Raw genomic sequence first — 23,145 nt, forward strand, 5'->3', positions numbered from 1 at the left:
TGGTAAGTTTGCTGGAAACACCTGCGTCTTTTAAAAGCGAGGTTTAACGTCATGAATCAAAGTACGAGACAAGTCTCAAAACTACAGCTGTCAGCCTCGTGGAAACATCAGTTCAGGGTTCAGAGAGTCAACACAAGTCGTCTTTTGGGAACCAAGAACGTTTGACAGAAAGTGGTGGACAGGCCAGAATAACAGCAGCCATGTTTATCTGATGAGATGATGAGTTGGAAGACTAAGATGACGCGACCATAATGACCATGTTTTTCTGCAGTGTTTCAGGTTAAAAGATTATGAAAGGAATCTGAGCGAATGTTTGTGATTATTATTTTACAACTTCATGACGTGGAACTGAAACGATGAAGTGAACAACAAAAGAAAATATTTGATAATAAGCCATCACAAAACAATCCTAACTGTGATAGTGTTACATGATACTAGCACTCCTAGCTAACGGCAGTATCAGTTTGTAAGAGGTTGAACGCTAACATTAGCCGTTGTGTAAGGGTAGCTGGTGGGTTATTAAATGTGTTGTTTTACTTTGTTTCTACAAAGTGCAACCAACCAAACAGCAGCACAGAGAATAACAAAACATCTCTGCATGTCATTTTCCACTAATCAAACCTATCGTTGGTGTTACAGGAAAGCATTTGCTTTTTAGACCAAAGTACCCACACTGAGTGTAATCTGTCTGACTTCATGTTAATCAAATTTTAAAGTAACTGAAGGCTGCTAATATTTCAAGCCTGGCTTTTAAAAATGCCAGCTGTGACTGGTCTAACATCCAATCAAATTCTTAGTTCCCCACTTCCATGCAGCTGGATTTCCTCTCTGAGCTCCAGAGTGTCTACTGTATAACGCTGCGCTGTACTGTAAATCAATACAAACGCTATATAAAGCAGCGTGTGATGACTGCAGCCTGCAGCCTCCCAGTATTTATGTACCATCTCTGGAACTGGATTCTGTGATGTCATAACAGCAACCAAGTTACGGAGGGTCTCTTCTGCTGCTCAGCTCTGCTATTAAAATGCTGAAACATTTTAGGGCTGCAGATTTTCATCCACGATCAATCATATGATAACCAAATGTGTTATGTGTATAATATTGAAATTGGCTTTTTATTTAATAGAGAGGTTTTTTTTTGATTTTTGCGTTCATTTTCATTCATTTGAAATTATCCCTAATAAAGAATAAAATAAAACAAAAATAAATAAAATGATCTGCTAATTGTTAAACTGTTAGATTTAAAAAAGAAAGAGAAAACTGTATTTAGGGCCCAAGTTGAATACTGGAATGGCTGATATTTCACCTGATTATGAATTAATACATCCTATTAGGCTAAGAAAAGATGGAGGTATTTTATTTTGAAAAGCAGTTAGAGTTTGCTTAAATTCCCCACATAACATAACTTTAAGAGTTTCTAACCTCCATGTCATGATGTGTTTCCAATTGAAATAGATAGAACCAATCATAAGACAGAAGGCGGGACTTAAAGTCAGGACGGATTTGATTGGATCGTAGGCGTCAACAAACCTTTTTTAAGGAAAAATGAGCAAACGCCCCTGAGTGCAGGAGGAGTCATCAGACATTTAAAATGATTCACAGATAATATGATGTCAAATACTCTGATCATGCTTGACTGAAATACATTCGGCAGATAAATGAACCTTGAACACAGAAACGCTGGATTACAACTGAGAAGCTGTGTTTGTCATTTCATGGTGAGTTCAAATATTTAAAGAAATCCATAAAAATGCTGCTGAATGAGCTGTCTCTAACATGGTTTTCTCTTGTCTGACATGACAGTGAAACATCAAGAGGACAGTAAAAAGCTGCTGCTTCATGTCATTTTGTGTTGGAGCTTCCATGTTAACCCAAACTGCAGGAAGTACCTGTAGGGCTTCTGACTGTGTAAAAGCTTGAAGTGCCAAAAACGACTCAACTTAAAGCCATGGATAACCTTCATGAAAACCTGAAGCTTTCTAAGGTGACAACCGTTCATCGTCATGGATGCACCAGAACTTAACGGTCTATTGTTGTCAAGTTAAGATCACAGCTGCGCAGTGCTGTACGTTTTATTTTATCCAACACGTCTTATCGAAAGACGGCACATTCTTGTTCTGGCATTTTCAGCGTCCTGAGTGCTTGAACACAAATGCTTCAGCTGTCACAAATATTAAGGAGCTACCTAAAAGCCACCTAGCGGACATCACCAAGGGAAGCAGGCGTTAACCTTCGTAACCTAGCAACAGTAATCGCTGGTGAGAAGCGGAGGCTGGGGATGCTGGGTCTGTGTGGACACAGGCCCTTATACTATGATGTGGTACAAATGTTGGTCATGTGTCACAGTTAGTAATCATAATCAGAAAGAACAATCTGCCTTAAGTCGACAATCTGGTTTCAGTGTTGAAGCGCTCTTTTGTAAGAAAGAGTAGAGGGAACAAATGGAGCATGAAGTTAAAGTTCCAGTTGTATAATGATAGACCAGCAAAAACATTTCAACCGGCTTTGAACAGTTTGGATATTTCAGATGAATCGGGATCATTGTCTGGAGCTGCATCAGTAATAAGGAAAATCACGACACTCAACTGTTGTGTCGATTTTCAATCTACGAGACAAACCCAGAGAAAGGAGTCTGCTTCTGATCCTGATCATGAGGCAGTGAGGTAGAAACACAACCAAGCCATCGCTTCTGTGTGATTAGCACGCCGAGTCGCTCCAGGGAAGAAGTCCTAGTCAAAGTCAAACAGCTGAACATCGTGATTCTCAAACCGAAGAGAGGAACGCAGCTCCAAAAGAAAAGCTGAATCTACAGCGCTCAGGACCCGAGATCGAGAGATTCAGGTTCCCTTAAACAGACAATGTCAAAATCTGACTCCTGTTTATTTTTACAAAGGGAAATAAATGGAGTCTTGCTGACATGAGTTAGATAGCAGATGACTAAAAGACCCTACCTGAGGTGAGCTGAGGGACCTCAGCCCACCCCTCAGTTTAATTCATTCAAGTGGCTTCATAAACACAATTATTTCACACCAGCAGAAACCCTAATGTCAGACTTTCTCCTGCATATATTACCCTTAAATTGGAGCAAACAAGGATATACATATTAATGAATGTTAAAAAAAAAAAAAAGCATTGCGGAAATTATTTACATCCAGGAGGGAAGTGAAGGAGGGGAAAAACAGTATAATCTAATGGTTGTTTCTGGAAGTGAATCCATGCTCTGTATACACCTCTAATAAAACAAGCATTCAGTGAGACAGAAAAAGAAAAAAAGATGGTGTTGATTGTATTTAAATTCAATTTATAACCATCAGTGGTGATAGGTCAAATTAAAAGGCTATAAACAGGGATATAGAGCCTAGCTGTCATAAGCAGCTGTTCTGGTATCAAGCTTCCATCTGGTGTGTTATTTGTCTTATTGCTGGGTATTGATTTACATGACTCCAAAACTGCACAAAGGGAAACAAAAGGGGAAAACGCTCCAGTATTTAAGAGGATTCTGAGGACGGGAATCCCCACACAAAGGGAGGGGGGAAGCCTGTCCTAACACCGGGACTCAAGATCAACCAACCAGGGCGACACTGTACGGCCTGAACATCTCCAGCTCAAAGACAACACGACGGACACCGTACAAAAAACTCAATTATTAAATGCTGCATTGCTTACTGTTAAAAATAGACCTTTTACACGAAAGATGACTCCGGATTGTCTCATCTCCTGATCAAGTCTTTGATTCGGCGCTATGAATGACTCCATTAAGGCTTCTCATGTGATGTAATACAAACTTTGAGGGATGGCGTGGCTTCCTTTTTCAATATCTGAACGACAGAAGCGTATTCGGACGTGGGATGAACCACCTTTTATTAAGTGCTGCATGCAGACATGTGCCCTGTAACTGAACACACAACCCGGCGGGTGTTTTCGTATGTTATGCATTGGACGAATATGAACCATATGTGTTACCTCGATGCTCTGAGTGTGTTTCATTTGTGTGGTTCGAGATGAAATGTCACACAGAGTGACAGCTCGCTGGGCCGCTGCTGGAGAGGAGACTGATGTGATGGGCTGCTGCATCACCTTAACGTTACACAGCAACAATGGAAACGACCTACCTGGGATAAAACAACCTGCCGGTGGATCATTCTCCAACAACGAAGGACGAGGACTCGAGGAGATACACGCCTGCTACTTCCCACCAAGCTCCATTTCGACGCTAAAAGGCAGCGGGGACAAAAACAAACAGCGGACCGAGTAAAGGGCCGACGAGGATCTAGTCACATCCTTTCCTCTTTCACTGGACCAAAGTCAAGCTAGCAAAAACCCAACCAGCATTTCCGGGCCGCGCAATAAAATTGGCATTACAATACCGTCATTTGTAAGTCTTTGTTTTTACAGTTTGGGGTCAATAATTGAAGTTAACCATGTTCTCACTCTTACAGAAATTTCATAACAAATCAACTTGACTTGGAAAGTCTTTATCTCGCCTTTATTTTAGTGCTGTAAAGTGGAGTGCGCTTTTATTTTGAAGGTTCCACTTCTTCTAATATCGAGGTAAATCTTTTTCGCTTGACACCGTTGGGTACCAATCCCTCTCAGCCAATCAGAAACGGCGACATTTTCCTCGCGTGCGCTGCTGCCTCCCGTCGTCAAACTACGTGCCCTCCACTAACCAGTGCGCACATCACATGAACATGTAACCTACACACGCGCGCATGTGGGCACGCGCGCGCACGCACGCACGACATTACTCAATTCTGTGTTGCGCCGTTTTCCATCACAGAGCAGCAGTTTACATGAGGCAAAGGGGCTTGATTAAGACTTTCCTGCTGGAAAATCACGTTCCCAGAAAACACACTTTAACTCAGCATTCAAGTTAATGGAAATGTTAGTCTCTATTTTAATTATCTTTTAGGCAGTAAATGACTATTTTAGAATAACAGCCTATGTTAGTTTCAAAGTGGAAGGCTAAATAATTACTAATCATATGTTTGCATACTTTGCATGCCATTTGTTTCTTCTTTTTTTTTTTAAATGTATATGATTTTTAAAATATTGTAAGTAAGAGAAAATAGCTACTTAATACCTCAAATGTCTTCTGTATTTTATATTTTGAACACACACTTTCTTTACTGACCTCTATATTTCATGTGTGAATTTGATAAAAGCATTCATATATTGACCTGGCCCCTTTGCACTAATAGAGAGTCTTTTTTTTTTTTTTCTTGTCAGGGATGCTGTAAATGTTTTGTTCCCACAGACCTCTGACAGTTCACTGTTCCTCTGGTGCCATCTGCTGGTTAGAAGCTGTAAATGCCGCAGTACTGTATGACATCACTGGTTATTCCTGCCACTGTTACCGCAGGGATCATCAGTTCAAAGGACGGAGCTTGAACATTAAATCTTCAGCGGAGTCGCTTGGTAATGACAGCGTTTGATGATTTACTTTGCCGTGCAGCGGTACACTCAGTGCATGTAGGTTCACTGTAATCGGTTTACATTATAGGTGTGCGATTATGTTGGAGGGACAAGGACAAGTGAGTGGAGGAGGAAGTGGAGAGAAGAAAAAAATTGCCCATATGAATGTAAATGAGTTTGCGACATTCCCATCGTCCCGGTTTGGCTGTGCGTGCAGTCCCCTGATATCGCCCCGTCACTCTGTCATCCCACCCACTCACCTTATCTCCTATTCCCTTTCATTGCTCTTCACTCAGTCACTGTCTTCTCCCATCCTTCTCCTCCTCAGGCAGACTCTGTCACCTCCTCCTTCTCCACCTCCTCCTCCCACTTCCTGTTCTTAGTGTCGTTTTGCTGGTCCCTCCGTCAGCTCCTCTCCATTAGAGTTGATTCATTGAAGTACAAGAAGCAACAGCTGCCTATTTATCTCTCTGCTGACTGAGACGTTACAGAGGGAAGAGGTGGAGGAGAAGAAGGAGGAGGAGAAGGGAAGACTGCAAGGTTGCTTTTTTTTTCGTGATGTCCTTTAACAACACACTCACACCCACCACTCGATTCAATTTGAATTTGACAGCGATAAAGACAGGCGGATAATCCGGAGGTTCGACTTTTGATATACTTCAATAAATCGTCTGAAGATGCACAGAAGTGTCAGCTCATATCACACGGTTCCTAAAATTACGCAGAGTAAGTCCCACTTCAACGTCAGAAACAGAGACTGCAGCCAAAGCTTTGACAAGTTTGATGAGTTTTGACCAGCTTCCCAGATCATCTTGGTTTTTCAATTTGAAATACTCCTCTGACTATTTCATTATAGTGTATAGCTAATTAGCATTCATTTACGGGCCTGCCAGAGGAGGCAATTTGTTGTACAGCCAGCAGCTATAAGCAAGCAGGTGTCACACTGGTGATAAAAAGAAAAACAGTGCTCTGACTTATTTAATGCTGGCGCAAAGCAAACAGACCAAAACGTGAAATATGAATCCTTAAGTGTTTCATTTGGCAACCAAATAAGTAATTTGAATCTAATTTAACCCAAGTCAGCGACCATCCTGAAGTTTAGATAAGCAATTTATTTTGTTTTTCTTATTTTGTTTGTTGGAATGCCCTGGATGTCCCTGGAGAAGTCCATCAATCTTATGATCTTTAATCAAATGCATAAAAACAAGTCATGTATCCAGCATATGTTGTAGGCTTTAAATAACAGAAGATAATTTCAACACGTCATTGAGAGTATAAGAAAAATAATTGGATGAGTAAACTGCATGTCAGCCTGCGTGCATCTAGCAAGCCAGAGCCACAAGTATGACAAAGTGAGGGGAATATGGTGATGTGATATTCTCCTTCTGCAGCATGTTCAGTCTTCCTGAGTCGAGAGTCATGTTTTTGCAGGGAGTGACTTTGACAGTTTTTAAATTGGTTAGTTTAAAAACCTTTGTGTTTATCAGGGCAAAAGCAGCCCGTATCAGAGTTGTCATAGTGTCAATAGGAAGGTTATCGTGTTCATGACAGTAAGTGTTCTGGTTATGATCAGTTTATCAGAGTATCATGCGTATCTTACTTTCTGTAATAGGACAGAAACAAAGATGTGTTTACTGTCTAACTGTAGTTCAAATTGACTCTGGCACAGATTGTGATCTGTTTTCTCTCCATACATGAACAGCACGTCGGAGAGTTGTTGTCCTGGGGCCTGTTTAAAATCTTCATTTTGTTAACTTGCCAGAAAAAGGTTGTTAAGTCTGAATTATTCATAGAGTTTATTTTACTCTTTAAATAGCCTCAAACACGCAATATCTAAAAGAAATTCTGCATGGAAGTATTGATAAGTGAAAATGTAGAGTGAGAAGCTACAGTATGTTGTTAATCAAGTGGCTCTCTTACACATCGGCTTTTATTCAAGATCTGGCAACACTGCCTTCAGGCTGTTCATCACATTATTAACAAGTTAAACTGACATGTTTCGGCCTGTGGCCTTCATCAGGGTCATTATGACTTCTGGAGTTCTGCAGTCAGCCTCAAGTGGACATTTGATGAACTGCAAGAATTTGTTTTTTTAAATTGGCTTCATTTTTAACAATGAATGTTGCCACTTTCTTTCTACATTAAATACATCTATTTATTTGTTTACCAATTACATCAGATTATTAAGTATGTCAAAAAAGATAACTGTATAAGGATGAATGTTTTTTTTTTTTTTTATACATCCATTTTTAACGTTTCCTAACTTTAAAATGGAACACACCAGAGTGGCAACATTTCAATCTACTCAGATGAATTTTGTAGGACTCAAGAAGTGTTAGTCCAAGGTTGCAATTTAAAGAACCTACAAAGAAATGTGTCACAGCAAGATGTAAAGAAAGCTGCTGTCTTAACACATCCCGAACAACTGAGTTTTACATAAAAGGACAAATATCCAACCCAAGGACCTTAATGTGACTGTCTTCTGATCCGGTTGGCGCTGCTCTGCGGCGACACGCTGCTGTTTTTTGTGTATTTTGTGTTATTTTGTCTTGTTTTAAGTCGTCTTTTCTCGGTTTGGGGTTGCTTAATGTTGCATGGCATTACGAGCATTACGAGATGACGAGTTCACGGATCCCATTATCTGTTACTCTGTTGAACTCAGGCCATAAGTAGAGGTTTCTGTTCCTGTAAAGGAATGCCATGTATGTATGTGTGTGTGTGTGTGTGTGTGTGTGTATATATGCACTTTACTGCAATGTCAGCACTTGTGTACTATGCACTGTTTTACTATGACGTGTTATGCAGCAGCCTGTACGTTCAAGGCAAATTTCTTTTGGGACTAAAAAAAGTAATCTTGAATCTTGAAGTGTGTGAGTTCGAAACCGCCCCACAGTTTGAGAACCACGAACACTGAGCAATTACAAGACACACTATTTGTTATTAACAGTTATTACGCGATCAGCAATGATGGCAACTAATAAACCCTACCGCCCAGAATAAAACACATCTGTCTATATTGAGGGATAATCAGATCAATGCGTCTTATTAAATGTGAAGAGCATCCGGCAGGTAGGCAGCGGAGTGTTAAAGCTGCTATCAGTCATCTATTTACGATGCTAAACATGATCTACAAGTTAGTTTGTGATTAAGTGAGATGATTATTTCTGCTCCCACGTTCCCTCAACCTGCCTCACTCTCACCTCCTCCAGATGAAGGGTTTCACAGATTGCCTATCGCCCTCCATTTACCGTGATGTGTTATTAATGAAGCGTTTGCTGCTATGATACACGCTCGCCACAAGTGACGTGTTCGGCCTTTCGGTCAAAATGTAATAAAGCGGAAAATGAAAAAAATACTACAAACACATCCACACACTCCTTCCTGCACTGGGAGCAGACCTAGAAAACTGCAGGGCCAGTGCCATGAGGGAGTTAAATATGTATGGTGCGAGTTTATATTTGGGAGGGATGACAAGGAGAGTGAAGCGTGCAGTGTTTGAAAAAGTTGTGCAGGCATGTTTCATTGCCTTTATTGACAGTTTAATATGGAGGCGTCTTAATTAATAAAATCCAGATTGAGTAGCGAGGAGGTGAAGAGGGCCCCTCGGTGTGAAGTTTGTGGAGGTATTTTGGGTTTAATTACGGCGCTGACATTAATTTGACTGCAGTTAGAGCAGCCCGATCTCAGTCTGTTTACCTTTAAATTGACACTAACGTCTGCAAATTCAGCTTCGGGCTGGTGATGCAGAGCACAGTGGAGAGTAATTAAAATGCATTTCTCTGTTCCTTATTAGAAAGCCAGCTCTCTGGAGATTTTGTTGGACCATCAAGGAGTACCCGGGGATAGTGCTCAACCAAAAAACTGACAAAAGTGAAAACTTTTGATTTATTTTTAGGAGTTTGAGAAAGTTTACAGCTCCTGCTTTCTTGTATAAAGGGAGAGTCTTGGTGAAGATTTGTAAAGTAATGTAGGTTTATGCTCATTACAAAATATAAACAGCGCTAGATGTTAAGTTTAAATGTAAGCAGCTGATTAATATATGTTGTTGTGTGTTTCAGTATTTATGTCTTTGAATTGATGGTGTTATTCAGGAGTTTTTGAATCAAAGTTCTCCCCCTCAGGAGTTGAAAAGTGAAAGGAAGCTATTTTAGGCACGGCAGCTTCCAGAAATAAAAGTTTCATTCATTTCCCTCAAGGACTTTGTTATGTAACACACAGCTGCAGCTCTTCTGTAGCTCTCCAGGTTTAATCACAAAATACAAAGAGAACAACAACAAAAACGGAAACATAGTCAAAGAAAACCAAAATGAAAAATCGTGAAACAAATGGTTAATGATTAAAATACCCCATATATATATAAATGGGGTATAGGTGGGGATTTAAACATCTGGAACCAGGCATACAGTGGAGTCAGATGTTTTTCACTAAATGGACTTCAGCTTGTTCAGTATACTTTTCTAGTCTTCAACACTTTAACACTGCAGCTCACACCTTCAGAAGCAGCTTATCTGATTCATACTCATTCATACACTACAGAGGAAAAAGAGAGATCAACTTTGGGTTAAGTGTCACACATCGGACATGTGGCTGCAGCTGGGGATCGAACCCCTGACCTTCCAGGGTGAGAGGCGACCTACTCTACAAACTGAAGCTTGTAAACCTGGCAGTAGCTCAGTCTGTAGGGAGTTGGGTTGGGAACCAGAAGGTCACCGGTTCACCAAAATATGGGAGTTGGTCTGGGAGGTGCCAGACTGCTTCTTGAGCACTGCCGAGGTGCCCTTGAGCAAGGCACAAACCCCCATCAGCTCAGGAGGCGCTTTTCTCTCTGGCATCTCTACATTGATGCATGTCCCCAGGTCCTGTTTGTGCAGGTGTGTGATTCAGGCCTGTGTGTGTGAGAAGCATGTCTCCAGAATAACAGGGTGCAAAATAAATTGGAGCTGGAACAATTTACCTCGAGGGGATTAATAAAGTAGAAATAAAAATAATAAAATAATTCAACACAAACAAAGCAGCTGCAAGATGGTGAGGAAAACATGTGATCCCAAATAGGAATTAAAGCTCAACATGGCTTATAATGTTAACTTGGTCTGTCTCTATTGACAGGCTTACACACATTTATATATAAGTGAAAAAGTGAAGAAAAGGATGAATAAATGATTGATCTTATTAATGGGGTTTCACTTGGTAATTAATTTATAATATGTGAATCAGTAACCAATAAAGCACCTATAGTCTGGGATATTTTGTTTCACTAACATCTTTCTGGATAGTCTCCTAGCAGGATATGATGCCAAATCATTTTGAATAACTCACAGTTCAGATCTGATGTGTAACCACAACACGCTGTCCAAAGATAGAACCATCCCTTCAAAGATCCCTCTCTTTGACATCCACACAAGCTAGGACCTGAGACAAACAGAGGCAGCTAAGAAGACAGACAAAGGAAACGTCATGCTGAGAAACCACTTGTTATCTTGTTGGAGTGGGAGGGATGAAATCATCTGCAGCATCGCCCATGTGCAGTACTGTGCTCCAGCACTAGAGGGCAGTGTGGTTATTCCCTTCAGCAGGCTGGTGAGGTTTTTTTTTTTTTTTTTTTTTTCCTTCTCCCTCACAGTTTTTGAAGTATGGAAAAGGCTCAGTGTGTGCTCTCAGTAACATCATGTGGTTCTATCTGTCTCCCTCTCTCACAGCACTGCACAATCTTTTATTTACATAAGAAGGAGGAGTGTGGATGTGTGTCTGTGGATGTGTGTGTGTGTGTGTGTGCGTGAGACTAGGCGCAGGATTGGTTTGCCTTGTCCTGTACTGGCCAACGGCTGCATGGCACAGCGTCTACTGCAACAAACAAAACATCTCCTTGTGCCACCAGCTCAGCCCCGCTCTCTCTCTCTCTCTCTCTCTCTCTCCTTTCTTTGCGCTCTCTCCTTTCTTTGCGCTCTCTTCTGTATTTGTCTTGTTCCTTCTCAAATCCTGCATCGCTGTGAAGGTGACACGATCAAACAGGCTTTTCACTGATAGCAGCCTTTAAAGGCTCATACCAGTATCTTTATGGTGCTGCTCTGAATGGATGACTTCAAATACTGCTGCTGCCTTTTTCAGTGTTCCTCCAACTTCTGCTACTACTACTAACACAACTTCTCTTGGAACCACCACAATTTCTTACATCAATTTTAGATTGACTGACTGACTGACTGACTGACTGACTGACTGACTGACTGACTGCAGATCGTTCCACCTAAATGACTTCTGCTGACCTAGCTGCCTCTCACTGTGTTTCAGCAGTTGGAGCGGTGTTTGCAGTTGTGGTAACTCTTACCTCCACTACTTCTTTTTCTACTACAAGTTGGTCCACTTTAAATACTCCTGCCACTACTACTGCTGTGACTATTATGATTACACTGTGGAGTGCTTCCTTTGTTGATGCTTCCTCCTCTTGAAAGTATGACTGCCAGCAGAGCTAACATACTCCTGCTTCTACTGTTGCTACCACTTTCAGATTTTAGCTTTTCAAATTGGAAATTACACCACTTATTCGTTTGTGAAATGCAGTTTTGCTGCGTCAAGTTCAGGGTCAGGTTACTTTATTTGTACCTAAAGTAAATTTGGTGCAAGATTCAGATGAGCTTAATAAAACAGGGACAAAACATATAGAGTGAAATTTCACAGTACATAGACAAAAGTGCAGAAGTGCATAAAGTGTGCGGGTTCCAACCTAAAAAACAAAAAAAAAATGTGTGGAAGTTCAATTTTCTTGTTTTAAATTGGAGCTGGAAATGATCATGCACAGTATAGATTGGAGAATGAAGCTGGAGACTAATTAGTGATCACGCAATCAGTCAGCTGGTACAATAAGATTCAGTGTTTAGAGTCCCCCACCCCCCAACATCTTATGGCCATGTTGAGCACTCCCATAATCAACAAGCTTTGAACTAAAACAAACAAGCGAGCCGACATTGATTGAGTAGATTGCTTCATCACCTCGATCTGTGCCTTTGGCAGCAGCATAAATCTGAACTTAACAGGAGGTCTTCCAAAGGGAGATATTGTAAGTGTGTTTGGTATAAAATTCATTTTTCTGTCTTCTACAGGTGGAGGGATACCTCGCAGCCAAGAACCTTACTGCTGTTGCTTTATTAGCACCAATGTTTTGGAGGTCTCCCACAATGTGTGAACTCTTTTTCCATTGTTTGACTCTGAACATTCTGTGATTCAGAGAGATCATATCATTCACTGACAGGCCGCCCAGCTGAGGACAAGTCAAAAGTGCAGCCGCCTCTGGTGCCGAAGGAACTTTACTGTTTGAGAAAAGCTCCACTGATTTAATCAGGATCTAAGTGAAAGTTTCCTTTTTTAGATGGCAAGATGTACAGATACACGCTGTGCTCATGTAAAGATTTTCAATGGGTCGGCCCAGTTTGCAGATTTAATTGCAGCAGAGTTACGTCATGAGGCTGATTTATCAGCAGTTTGGGAAGCAAAGTGTTGAGCTGCTGATGTAGATGGACAGATAACTGTGAAGTTAGAGTTTCTTTTTCACAGAGCTGAGAAACCTCACACTGACCTGTTGGCTCTTTTCAGCATTATTTAGCTTGAACTATCGGTGGCAGTATGTATTTGACCTTCGCAGAAGGTCTGAAAGACTGAAGAAAAACAAAAGCATCATACAAGGATTAAAGACATTTAATTCCCACTCATGCATTTAGCATCGCTGCTGTCTGTCTTTGCTTACAGGACAAACTATGCACTGGGTAAATATTGTAACGACAGTGACGGACGCGTTGATGTTAGAGGACAAAAGAGAGAAAAGAACGACATTGACACACACTTATCTCAGGGCAGTTGTCATCTTACACTCCACATCTGTTGGAAATGATCGACACATATAGATCATGACAGCTTGTAGCTTTGACGTGTCAGAAAAATCCATCTTTAATTCACTGATCCTTACATTTGCAAAGTGTTAACAGCTTCATAGCACAAGAACACCCCTATTTTTAAAGGTTTTTTTCCATGCTTTTTTTTGCCTTTATTTTAGAAATAGGACACATGGATAAGGTTTAGAAATCCTGGAGAGAGCAAGTGAGGAAAGGAGCAACAGCTCAGATTCAAACCTGTTCCACCAACTTGGACGACCACGCTCTCACCACGAGGCTGCCAGCGCCCCGAGAACACCTTTTTAAAATGGCATGTGCCCCCCTGAGCAGCTGTACAGCAACACTTCACACATTAACAATACCCTACATTTTGCATTGCTAAAAAAACAACTCAGTATATCAACAAAATACTTCTTCTGTTCATGCATTCATTTGCATTTTTGCACTGACTGAATGAGGAGGAAGTCGTGTCTCTGAAATCCTACAATTTGCACGAACAGGAAAGTTAATTTTCTGCATCTCTCAGATTAATTCAACTCAACTACTCTTAATTAAGCAAAGAACATGTTGAATGAAGAGGACCCAAAGGTAGAATTTTAATATTTGTTTTACCTATTATGTTAGGATTTGGATGTTGTTTGTAGCATCACTTATCTGCTTTGTTTAATAGCTGAGGCTTTATGTAAAGCTCTTAGTTTTACATTCTGCAAACAAGGAACATGTACGCCTTTGTTTGGTAAACTGTGGACTATCAGCACAGGCTGCAGAGGAGAAGTCAATTGTTCTCAAATGTACTTGACAAGTGTACTTTGATAATCATTTCAAGTAGCATGAGAGAGCACCACGTGGAGTGTTAACTTTATTGTATCATGTATGTTTTATTTGTTCAACCTGGAAAGATTGAAAGGTCAAGAGTCCTTCGCACAAAAAAAAATGTCACAATGTCACAATCTACCTGAAATGACTATTTTTGGTTTAATTGACCTGAAATGTTCTTCACAATTGCCAACCACACACTCACAGTATGAACTTCCTCATCTCCTGTTTTGAGTGTGGACTTGTGCATGCATGGTAGAGACAGAGACGCGTGATTGGTTCATCAGATTGGTAACTTGGTCGAAGTTTTGACAGTTACAGCTGCTAAAAATGACAGCTATTCAAGGCACATGAGTTATTCATTTCTGTCAGGAGCTGAAGACATTTTAACCAAAATGTAAAAAAGTGTATCTGGAGAAAAGTACCAACCCTGACTTACAAGGATTTCATAATAACAGTGGTCTCTGCATTGGTAGAAAAAAAAACCCTAATTGTTTTATTTGCTGCAGCTGTAACACAATAATTCATATCATTAAATAATCACATCTTCAATAAGGAGTGTGTCAATAATTGATCTATAGCTGACTTGGTGGAGGAATGTTCCCTCAGATGGGCAAACACTGATGTTTGTCTTAGAAGATGGAAACAGTCTGAAGAAGGGTCACCTCACCTCGTGTGTAAAAGCTCCATGAAGTAATTCCTTATAAGAGCAACATCAGGTTGTAGAATTTGTGCCATTCTGCAGACCCATCCCAATTCTCACCCTTGAAATACTTGATCTTTTGCTTTGCTCTGCTTCACCCCAACTCTTGAGTCACTGAAGAGAGGGAGGCACACAGAGAAATTGGTGTGGAGCTGAGATACACATGAGCGGCTCTTGGTTTTCCCAGCAGGAAGGAAGGGATAACAACAGTTACCCAACATGATCGTCTAAAGACAGCCAGATCCCAGTGGAACGAGCACCAGTGCACCACAGCAGAAAAACAGCACCAGCGACACAACTAGGGTGCAGTTTGTGGAGGATATTAAGTAGAAATATTTAAAGACAAAGTATAAAAATTCCAAACTTTTACTAATTAAAGACCCATCACAGAATGGTCACAGAGAGAGTGAATTCCTCTGTCGAATTAGCAAAAAATTAGGCCAGACTGCATGACTCCTGATTTACTTGAAAAGTTATTAGTTATGGGAATCCAGGCACTTTGTAGCAAGCCAGATCATTTGGCTGAGCGGAGCTATAAGAACTGGCTTTCTTAGCTCCGCTGAGCCAAAACAGCTTTTCATTTAATGCCACTTTTTGCTTTAAAAATTCAGCCAATCTTTGCAATGTTTGGTCCTTTGATTAGAAGATCATGCAGAAGCTTAAGCAAATACTTGTTCAAGGTTCTAGGAGCTCCAGCCTGCTTAACAGAAACAAGAAGGAAAGGCCAATGTGCAGTAAAATTATAATCAATAAAATACAGTTCAAAGATCTGATAGTGTTGTCACATTGACTTGCACCAGTGTAATGAAATATGATGGATAGTAGTGGGCCAGTAGAAAACATGACCGAGGACATCATGTCACATCATGAGCTACTAAAAACCTGCCCAGAAGCTACCGAGCTAGCTGTTGGAGATCCCTGCTCTGGTCTTTATTTATTTTTCTTATTTTAACTGACTGTGCAGAACAGAATCTATATGCCTATTCAGAGTGTTCAAATTATTATTATTTTTTTTACCGTGAGAAGGGAAAATGGCGAAAATGACCTCAAGAAGGGAGTCAGGAATCTGTCCAAAAAAAAAAAAAAAAGTTGAACAAATCATTAAAACCTCAAAATCCTCTCAAAGCAGCAATCTAAAACTTAATTATTTCCTTCTTTTGACTAAAACTTTAAAACAAAGGCCTTAGGAATGAGATATGACAATATACCAACAAATAAGGGGACGATTTGACACATCAACAGGTGGAAACACATACTGCAGGAGAGTCATGTTATTGCATTCACATCAATGTTTAAATACAGGCATTGAAACAGCATCAAACTGGGTTCATCTCTTTATAATTTACCAGATTTTATTTCATGATAGCGGATACGAGTTGTGTGTGGAGGATGAAAACAGAATCAAAAAAGGCTGGCTCGGTGATTGGCATTACAGTTTCACTTCAGGTAACCTTTGAGGAGAAAATGAGGGCCAAACTAGTTTTGATCTTTGAAGGCAAATCCTTTACACAATGTTTTTTAATGGACTCCGAAGCTCACAACTATGAGGCCTAAATGTTCCACTGAACAACAGGAGGTCCTTTGCTGCAGCACCAGTCCAGCATTTTAATGAACATTTTTTAGTTGCGGCTCTGACTCATGGTTGTCTCAAACGGCTTCAGTGTGTTATTTATTTACTTGTGGTGTAATGTGATTGTACTGTCGATAATGTTGATGTTAGTTGTGTGTATGAACTGACCAGATGGCAAATGTGTTTCCCTGCTGGGGATGAATAAAGTTTTCTAATCTAATCTAATCTCAGGGTGTAAAAGACGTGACTGTAAACAGCTGCATCGCGGTGGTTCGTCAGGAGGCTTCAGACCCGCCTCCACTCACGCGCTTTATTTTTAATGAGTCTGACTGACAGAGTGATGGATGGCATTCAACCCCCCTCCCATCAGAAATCAATAGTGAGACTTTGTGCATGTTTATATACAGTCTACGGATATCACTCAGTTCAGTTGTAGTTTTATTTCCACCCACACTCAAATGTAGGACATGGCAAAGCAACGTGATTATAAAGTGTGTGTGGATGCACGTCTGTGTGAGCAAGCATATCCTCTCTTCTACAGCTTTGCTCTGATGTTAGCAATAATGGAGGACGTAAAACAACATCACGTTGCATGCATTAATTCAGTGTTAACTTCCAACTGGAGACAATTGGATCAAATGTTTGGTTTGTTTTTTTGTATACATTTGGCTGTATGTGTTTGACTGTATATGTCAAATAATACACAATATTTGTTGTCATGATCTCCTGTTAATCATGCCTGTAAAATATGCTGCTCTTTCTCCAATAAACAAATTATTTTGTTTTTTTACTGCTTGTGTTTGCTTGTGTATAAAATATTATACAAGGTTCATATTCTTCAGTTCATCGTGTGTCGTGCATGCTGAACAACGATACTCAAGTGCACAGTGAGTCACAAATGTCTCCTCAGCCACTTATTGTGAGATAAAAAAAAGCCCTTCCTTGTCAGTAAGATTGACTGTATTAGAGCTAACATCAAACCTCCTGTCTCTGCAGTGGGCTTCTGCTGCACCTGGATCCTGTCTAAATTATGTTAAGTTGCTCCAGGCTAATATCACCGCATGCACTTATGAATATTGAGTCGCACATGAGACCCTCATTCAGTCCCCTTGACATTATCCCCACAGGACTGTCCAGAGAGATAATAGGGGCCATACGCTCTAATGTGCTCTCCATTATTAATAGCTCACTCTTCTGGATGTGTACCAGATCATTTTAAGACATTCAGTGTTCAACTGCTGCTCAGGGAACCTGGCCTGGAAGTGGCAGACAAAAAATAAAATAAAAGCATCCTTTTCCATCCATCCTTCACAGTCTTCAAACAGCTCCAGAAATGGATCCTTATGCAGGAAATCGACAAAAGCTAAAACAGTGGAAATATTTCTGTGTTCTCTTTGATCAAACTCTGGAAGAACCATTTTTCTCTATATATTTCAAACACACTGATCATTATGATTGCATGTATTTGGAAAATGAAAGATGACTTGCACTTCTGGCCCTAGTACACATTATTTAGTTTTTCTCTTTGGAGCAAGGTGAGCAGATGCAAAGTAAGCGTTAACCTGGGTCAGAAGGGAAATATTTAAATTAAGTCCATGCCAAAAAACAAACTTCTCCTCCCTTTCAAAGCCTTATTTACATCAGTTTAAGGTTCAGGTTCTTCAGGTTCTCAGGTTCTGTGTACCCGTAGGTGGATTTGTTTTGAAGCCATGCTAGACAGTGACGACAGATGTCAAAAGAAACAACAACGAGAGGAGGAAAATTATTTACAACCAACTAAAACCTGAAAAAAGTAAAAATGATAAGGTTCAATCAGGGCATAGCAAAGAGAACTGCGATAACATTTATATAAATTACAAATCAATATCCTCTTGAATTAGGTTCATGAAAAAAATTGTTTTTCACTTAAAAATCTATCTATCTATCTATCTATCTATCTATCTATCTATCTATCTATCTATCTATCTATCTATCTATCTGTCTGTCTGTCTGTCTGTCTGTCTGTCTGTCTGTCTGTCTGTCTGTCTGTCTGTCTGTCTGTCTGTCTGTCTGTCTGTCTGTCTGTCTGTCTGTCTGTCTGTCTGTCTATCTATCTATCTATCTATCTATCTATCTGTCTATCTATCTCGTCAAGTGTTTCTGTCACATCTGCATGTAAGGTAGACTTAGTGTCTGCTCCAAATTGTCCGAGACATCACAGACTTTTTAAGTGGGTCATTGTGACTCTGACATCAATAACATCGTTTGCCTATATACAAAGCCTTGATGGAGGGTCTGACAGAAGTGACTTAGCAAGTCACTGAGATGTATTCTGATAGCTCACTCTGCTTATGAGTCTTCTCTAAACTTCTTCGCCTTAATTAGTCATCTGAGTCTCCTGAATCATTCCTGTGTGTAGTCGAGTCGAGTCCTCAACATACAGGCGGTGTCGCAGACAGCTGCTGTGAGTTCTTTGCTTTGTATCACATCCTCATGAGGATCAGAGTCATATAAATGAGGCCATGTTTAATACTCTGTGGTTTTCAGCTCAACAGGAAGATTACTACGAACATTTCTCAAAAAGACCTTATTGACAAGACCAATTCTATAATAAACAGATAGAAAATAATAACCTCCCAAGATGCTGGCTAATTAAATCCTACTGCACTATTTAAGCCATTAAAGTCAGGTAAGAAATCAAACAGGAGTCGACTGCAGGAAGCAGTTGTTAAAAAAGCAAAACAGCCAGTCATGTTTTAGTCTTCTGATGTGGTGTTTGACATATAAAGCGTTTCTTAAAAATCGTGTCTTTTTTAAGAGCATTTTCTCTTCCTGTGTGTGTGTGTGTGTGTGTGTGTGTGTGTGTGTGTTTGCTGCTGTCTCCTGCTGTGTGTGTCCACTAACAGATATTTTAAATCTGCTTTTACCAGATGTTACGTTTGAGGCCCAGTCTCTGCTGCTGCTGCACTGGTCGTTCTGCACTGATAGATTGGGTGCAGCAAAGATTTGAATACATTTGCATTTTCTCATTTCCTTTAATAAATTTGATTTTGAGCCATTGTGTCTCCAATTGTAGCTATTTTTAATAGATCACCGTGGTTTTTCCACTGATTGTTTGTTGAGTTTTTTTGCTTGTTCTTGCTGTGCTTGTAATCTCGACAGCATTGGAAATGAGGGAAACCTCAGTGTCCTTTCGAGAATAAATAAAGCAAGAAAAAAAAAAACAACAACATATTTTGCTCCCCTAAACATACTGCATACAAGATACAATTTACATCTAGAAACACAATTTCCCCAGATCATAAAATAAATTCTCATTGCGGTTGTGTTGTTTGTATTCAATGTAGTACGGCTGTTTGCTGTAATTGTATGCATTGTGTGCATGTTTTGGATTGTTAAGTCCATGGGTGTGCTCATACATCACTATCTGAATGTATCGGCTGTGTAATACATACAAGATGTATGATTGTAATTGCATTGCTTCATTGTGCGACATTCCAGTTGTTACCATAAATATATTTCTTGAGCTGAGGAGCTTTGATGCCTCTGGAGAACACTCCCAGGTAATCATTCATTTTAAATAAGGCAACACTTTAAAGCTGTATCTTGGATATTATTATGTTGAGAGAAAGTTACCATGGTGATCTACTCGGGATGAAAGAGAGCCGGATACAAGACCAAGCAGCAACTGGTGGTGACCTGCATGATGACGTTGATAGGCTTTAAGCCCCCTGCAGTCCGCTACTCTTTACAGTCTGTGTACATGACACGAACACTTTGACTGTGTTGATCTTTGAACATCAATGAGAACAATGGTTCTGTTATCTGTTTTTTTTTAATGTATTTGTCTGTGTTTGGTCTAGTGGTCTACATTTGATTGTGTTGTCTGATTGTGAATGTTTTTGGCTTTATTTGGTCGTGTTTGACGATACTTCTAATGGCTTCAGTATTCAGTCGTTTTATTGCTTTGAGATGTTTTCGTCTTGTTTGGTTGTGTTGTGTGTCGGGGTCTGTTGTCATACTTGTTTTTTTTAATACAAAATTAAGAAAAAATAACTCAACAAACTTTCTCTAAACCCAATGTACATATCCATCAAAAAATAAACGTTTTAATGTTATAGTGTCATGAAAACAGTTTATATTTCATCTGTAAAACAATGTACAATAGAAGGACCACATTGACTGTCTCTAAAAAACAGAAGAGACAAAACTGCTCTTTTAAAACTGCATGCTAGGTCTAATTTCTTGATCTACATGTGATGTCTGTTAGGCAGAAATGGATATACTTTTGGTCTTCTGCAATTTGGCTGTTTTGTCAAACTAGGCTCCCTCTCGGCTGCTGTCCTTATCAAACATCCACATACAGCAGGACTCCTACAGCTGCGTGTCGTGTGCCACAGGTTTCTTGCTCACTTTGAGTCGAGGCCCGACTTCGAGCAGCGTTCCTATCCTGACAGCCCTGAGGTGTCCCCCGAGCTCCCTGTGCATGCTGGCTCCATTTGTAAGCATCGGCAGTGCGACTCCCCAAGGGTTTCTTCACGCCTTTCAGCAGGTTTGAAAGTATTTAAGAGCAGTGTGCTGAAAAGCCCGAGCAACAAGCCCTCATGTTCTATTTCTGACTCCGGAAAGCTAGTCGTGAAAGGGACTTTAATTAATCAGACCTAAATACTGGAACATTTTCCCTCTGACAGAAAAAATGACTGAGGATTATTGTCTTACAGCCCTGAAACCCAGTCTTCGCCTGGTCCCTTAATCCATAAAAGCCCCGCAGATGTCCAACATGCAAGCGGAAATATGAAAGTAGCCAAAGATATATCTACAGTAATTGCACCGCGAGCCCCAATATTTATTTGTTTGTCAAGTAAAAAAATAAAGCTTCATCCATCACAATTGAAATTCGAAATGAGAGCCAGTCTTTCTTTGTCCATCTGACAATTTATTTCACAGTGGTGAAAAACACGTCTGTCGTTCTTTGGTGCCATTTTTGGATAATAAATATCATCCACTAAGAAGGACACAAACTGTTCCATTAAAAGACATATGAAACAAAAATCACGGCAACAAGATGCACATACGGGTTTCTAAGCTTTTGTTTAGTTGCCTTGTCCATTTGGTCGTATCCAACTCAGAGAAATTAGGAATAAAAAGATCAGAATGAGATTAAATGCATCTTCTTATTAAATCATTGGAGGCCTGTCTTTGCTACTTTCACACTTTGGCTGGTATGATAGAGAAAAAAAAAACATTGAACTGAAGATAATTTGGGATCAGAAGGGATTTGGGATCTTTAAATTGTATCATTGTATAATTGAGCAAACCTTGCAAAGACCTTAATCGCAGGAAAGGACAGAGTGCTCTGTGTTTTGTTGAGCGTAGACGATGAGCAGTTCATTTCAGAGTTGCAGTTGTAAAGTTTGATTAAGGTTCATGTATCGTCAAGTAATCACTTAATGATCAATCATGTATCAGTGGTTTTGTTTTTGTCTCTGATTGATATCTACTTGAATCATTGGTTGGTGGTTTGGTTGAATTTGGCAGTGCACTGTATTTAACCTAGGAAGGCATGCAGCTCACATTTCTCCTGGCCTTGTTGAAATTTCAACTTCTGCTGTACATTATTATCAATTAGCCCACACCATTATTTCTATTTCTTAACCTATAACCATGTCATTTTTGTACCTTAAACCAAAAAAAACAGATCGTGTCACATGAACCCTGAGTAGGAAGTGAAGGAAAAAGACCCATCTTAAAGGTGTTATGGACAGTATAAGTTGTCATCATTGACCAGTTGTGAAAACAGATGCACAGCAAAGATATAGGTTAGAAGAAATCGATTCACAGATGAGTGTTGTAATGTTGTTTGATTTGACTGCACTGAACTATTAAATCTTATATTAGTGCACGGCCCGTTCAGACTGCTTGTTTGTAATGTGTTTGGTGAGAAAGTGGCTGGTCAGGATTACCTCTGTGGTCAGCCAAGATGCCCAAGTGAGCTTTGAAGCGAGAGACGTCATCCGACTTTTGTTCACGACGGTTAGGTAACATGTACCGAAATAACAATGGTTTGGTCAAGTCTCCTTCTGTGCGTATGCCCAAACAAAAGGACCGTATTAAGTAATAAAGATAGAGTCCATTTTGCAAAATGAAACGGTTGTTGTAAGGTTGAGTGTGTCCAATCCAGCCAACTCAGGGACCTAAAGAACATTGCTTTGGGTGATCGTCCTTCTGTGGGTTTGCTGTGTGTGTTGCTCATCCTTATGAGTAGACAAATGGTTGTCTAGCAATTTGATTAACAAACACACACACACGCACGCACACGCACACGCACACGCACACACACACACACACACACACACACACACACACAGACTTATGCATTTATAGATTGATTTAAAAATAGACTTAAAGAGAAAAGGGGAGAGGGCTTTGAAACATTGATTTGATAAGAAGCATACTTTTATTTCCACTTTGATTAAAGACTGCTCATATATTTCCCGTTGTTATTACAGTAGATTAAGTTTCGCGGGAGGGGGGATACATAGGCCCAGCTGTTATAATTGAACAAGTGAACACAATGAAATAAAGTTCAGTCAGAGATGAGCAGCCAGCAGGTGATTACTGATATCGTAGTTTGATCTCACTGCCGATGATTAATGTCCGACTCTCTTTTGTGTATGTCGCTCTATGTTTAATCTGCTGCACAAAGACCCCTCTCTCCACTCCGTTTAAGAGACACGCTGCTTTCTAAAGTGTTTCATTTTGTCTCACATAAATCTGTGGAC

General features: G+C 40.1%; 1 protein-coding gene across 5 annotated transcripts in view; it reads right to left on the reverse strand.

Annotated features, from left to right (window-relative positions):
* The window catches only part of hecw1a (HECT, C2 and WW domain containing E3 ubiquitin protein ligase 1a), a 97,955-nt gene that overhangs the window by 59,175 nt on the left and 15,635 nt on the right, over positions 1-23,145 (reverse strand). For 2 of the 5 annotated variants that reach the window (XM_079361014.1, XM_079361011.1), the window contains exon 1: positions 4,113-4,813. The exons of 1 other annotated variant lie outside the window; for it this stretch is intronic. In XM_079361014.1, the coding sequence (XP_079217140.1) occupies positions 4,113-4,142 (30 nt within the window). In that variant the 5' untranslated portion in view covers positions 4,143-4,813. Of the gene's footprint in view, positions 1-4,112; positions 4,814-23,145 lie in introns of those variants that run through there. 2 more of the 5 variants (XM_079361012.1, XM_079361015.1) reach the window with 1 other exon arrangement.

This window comes from Symphodus melops (genome assembly GCF_947650265.1).
Source record: "Symphodus melops genome assembly, chromosome: 14".
Classification (NCBI taxonomy): domain Eukaryota; kingdom Metazoa; phylum Chordata; class Actinopteri; order Labriformes; family Labridae; genus Symphodus; species Symphodus melops.